Source organism: Triticum dicoccoides, chromosome 5A (assembly GCF_002162155.2).
Source record: "Triticum dicoccoides isolate Atlit2015 ecotype Zavitan chromosome 5A, WEW_v2.0, whole genome shotgun sequence".
Taxonomy (NCBI): Eukaryota; Viridiplantae; Streptophyta; class Magnoliopsida; order Poales; family Poaceae; genus Triticum; species Triticum dicoccoides.
This window is the reverse complement of record NC_041388.1, coordinates 362399110-362402194: the sequence shown is the minus strand read 5'-3', so window position 1 is coordinate 362402194 and position 3085 is coordinate 362399110. Positions and strand designations below refer to the sequence as shown.

The 3085-nt window shown below is 49.7% G+C and overlaps 1 protein-coding gene across 1 annotated transcript; it reads left to right on the top strand.

Moving 5' to 3' along the window:
• Positions 1-676: 676 nt before the first annotated feature.
• On the top strand, positions 677-1803 carry LOC119301538. Its single transcript, XM_037578527.1, has 2 exons — positions 677-1027; positions 1149-1803. Exons 1-2 carry the CDS (start codon positions 790-792, stop codon positions 1589-1591), a joined length of 681 nt encoding a protein of 226 aa, XP_037434424.1. The 5' UTR covers positions 677-789; the 3' UTR covers positions 1592-1803.
• Positions 1804-3085: the final 1282 nt, after the last annotated feature.

The following is a 3085-nucleotide window of genomic DNA, read 5'->3' as shown; positions in this document are numbered from 1 at the left end:
GAAGAGGCGGCGGCAGCGGCGTCGGAGGTGGTGGGGAGAGGCGGCGGCGACCAGCGGCGGCGATGGCGACCGGGAGGGAGGCAGCGGCGGCGGCGGCTGGTGGCGGCGGCGGGGAGTAGCGGCGGCGGCGGCGGCGCGTAGGGGCGCGGCGGCGGCGACTTTAGGGTTTAGAATCGTGCTGCGATAGATATCATGTAGAAGGACACGTTATGGGCTGTGCAATCTCGATGTATTGATCGGTGCACCAGGCACGTATATATAAGTACAGATGTGGGTTACAACCTTAACTATACAAGAAAACAGGAGGTGGGCCCTACACACAAATATACACGTACACAATATACTCAACAATCGCCGAAAAGACTAGAATAAATCCAGAAAATGCAAACACTAGTGCCAAAATTTAAGACTTGAATCCTGGTGGGCTCACCACAAAAAACCTAACCACCTTGAGCTATATATGCTTAGTTCGCTGTATCATCAAGATTAGTATCCACGCACGCGAAGAATCATCACTTTACCTACCAGCGTCCCGGTCGGCTCGATCTGTTTTCTTCTCTTTATTCCCTCCTTACCCGACAAGCAAAGGTTATTCATGGAACGGCCAGCCGACACTCCTGCAGTGCTGCTACCTCGCTCTATGCATACGCTTCCATATGTGTAGTATAAATTCGAACGGCCTCACACTAGTAGCCAAGAATTGGCATACATTAAACCAACTTTCAGCCTTCTTCATAGATAGTTCTCGCATTACTCTTCCGATCCAGCATCAGGACAAGCCACTGATAGATGCAAGTTAGCATTGCAGGTCTAATGTCGACGGTTGTTGCGTCTTACACCCCTATGACTATGAGTCGCTCGCCCGTTCTGCCGTCTTCTTCCGGCACGCCGGCCAGCCGCTCTTGGAGGCCGGCGGCAGCGACGGTGTTCGCTAATTCTCTCGCCGTCAAGTGCTGCCGGCCGACGTCTGTGGTACTCCGCGCTCACCCGGAGAAACAGCTGCCGGCGTTCAGCATTCCCCCCACCGGTGCGTAAAACGCACTCCACATTCATCCTTCATGCATGTCAAATAATCTCCTTCACAGCTGTTGAAATCTGAAGTCTATGTGTGTGTGTGTGTGTGTGTGTGTGTGTGTGTGTGTGTTCAGCCCTGCTGTACCCTGTGCAACCGCCGGACAGCAAGGAGCGGTGGGACATCAAGGAGGAGGATAAGCACGTCAAGATATGGCTCCAGGTGCCCGGGCTCTCGGAGGACGACCTCGAGATCACCGCCGGCGAGGACATGCTCGAAATCAAGAGGAAGCCTCGCACCGGGGCCGGCGGCCGCGAGGAACCGCCGGTGGAGGTGCACGGGGTGGGCTCCTTCCACGTCAGGCTTCTCATGACCAAGGAATACAACAGCGAGGACGTCACCGCGGAGCTCAAGGCCGGGATGCTGGAGATTACCATCGGCAAAGCCGACAACCGTGGCATAAAAAAACCAGTCGGGTTTGGGAAGAAAAGCACGGCCCAGAACACGCCAGCCCAAGACAAGCCGAGCTCAAACAATGCCGCCCAAGGTAATGGCGCCTCACCGAAAAATCAGAAGTGACCGGCCCAAACCGATCTTCAGTGCGTTTTTCCCTTTTCGTGTACTCATTTCCCATTCTTCTTTTGCGAAATAAGCAGCTTATGTTTGAAACCAGTGATGCATCGCTCGTTGTGGTGTGCGCTGTCGTGTGCGTATGGAGATTGTTTGTTCAAAATTGAGCTCTTTTACAACACTTCAGAAATTAATATAGTCCGTTCATTTCTCCCGATCCAGTGGCCCGGATGATTTGGTACTCCATCACTAATTCCAAGTGAACCTTCAGGAGGGCCAGCCCGGCACTATCACTTGAAAGCTCACCACCTCGGGGCGCAGTTTCTCACGTCCACGACCACGGGCTTCCTTCAAAGGCATGATTTGGGAAAACTGGTACCCAAGACGCTAAGAAGTTTTTAGGAAAAAAAAACGCTAAGTTGATGCACTTGCTCCTTGTGTTGTGTGATATTGTGTGCGTATAAGATCTTGGATTGAAATTCGCAAAATCATTTATTTTCTGAAATACCAATGGCCATACATTAAGTAGCAGATATTGTTTTAAAAACACACTTATAGAAATTGAAAAATGCATCCAAGTCCCTGGGGTTGTTGAAGTCTTCTTCCTCCTATATCCATCGATGACACCCTGTACGCAAATTGATGCCGCCTCTGACCCTCCATCTTAGCGAAGAAAACTTGGTGAAACATAGGAGTTTGTAAAATCGGCGGTCAGGAATTCAGTGATGCAGAGCAAAAGACGTCGGCATTGCGGTCTATAGGGTAAATCACCACCTTGTAGAAGGAAATATCGGAGAGGGCCTGGAGAACGCTCCAGATCCGACATACTAAGTCGAGGGACGCAAACCTCACATGCTCCCCGACAAAAGTCGACAGCCTTCACTGGTAGGAACCGGAGATGGAGGATCAAGACAGAAATCCACGACACATCTGTAGGTCTGCCATCGAGACAGACATGCACAAAAAAAAAACCAATCCATATAACAAGACGAAGGGACAAAGGGCCAGCAGAAGCACCGGCGGAGAAGATTAGATGGGGAGTTACCGCACTGTCGCCTAGGTTGTGAGAGGCACGCGGGGGAGGGGGCGTAACAACTAATATCCACAAAATCATTTTGAAAAACTAAAACCTTCGAACAATTTGTTTCTTACACTGTGGCAAAAAGCCACATCAAATGAAAATACAAGACCAAATACAGCTGCTACTGCGCATCTTTGGATGAGGCAACGGTAGAGATATCAGGTGTATGTGGACATGGGAGTCAAACTGAATATCCGTGGCACTTTGCCCTTTTGTGAATACCTCCGTACATCTAAATAGTCCCACATTATCTAGTCTTTGACTGTTCGGTAGACTTCTAGACTATATATAAAGACTCAAGGACACTGAAAAATAATGCAATTCAGGCTAAATCTATATTTGGTTTGGCTAGCCTTATTAAAAAAATCACCGATGGAAATTCTTGAGGTCATCTGAAGGTATCTTTCTCAATCATGTCCTTG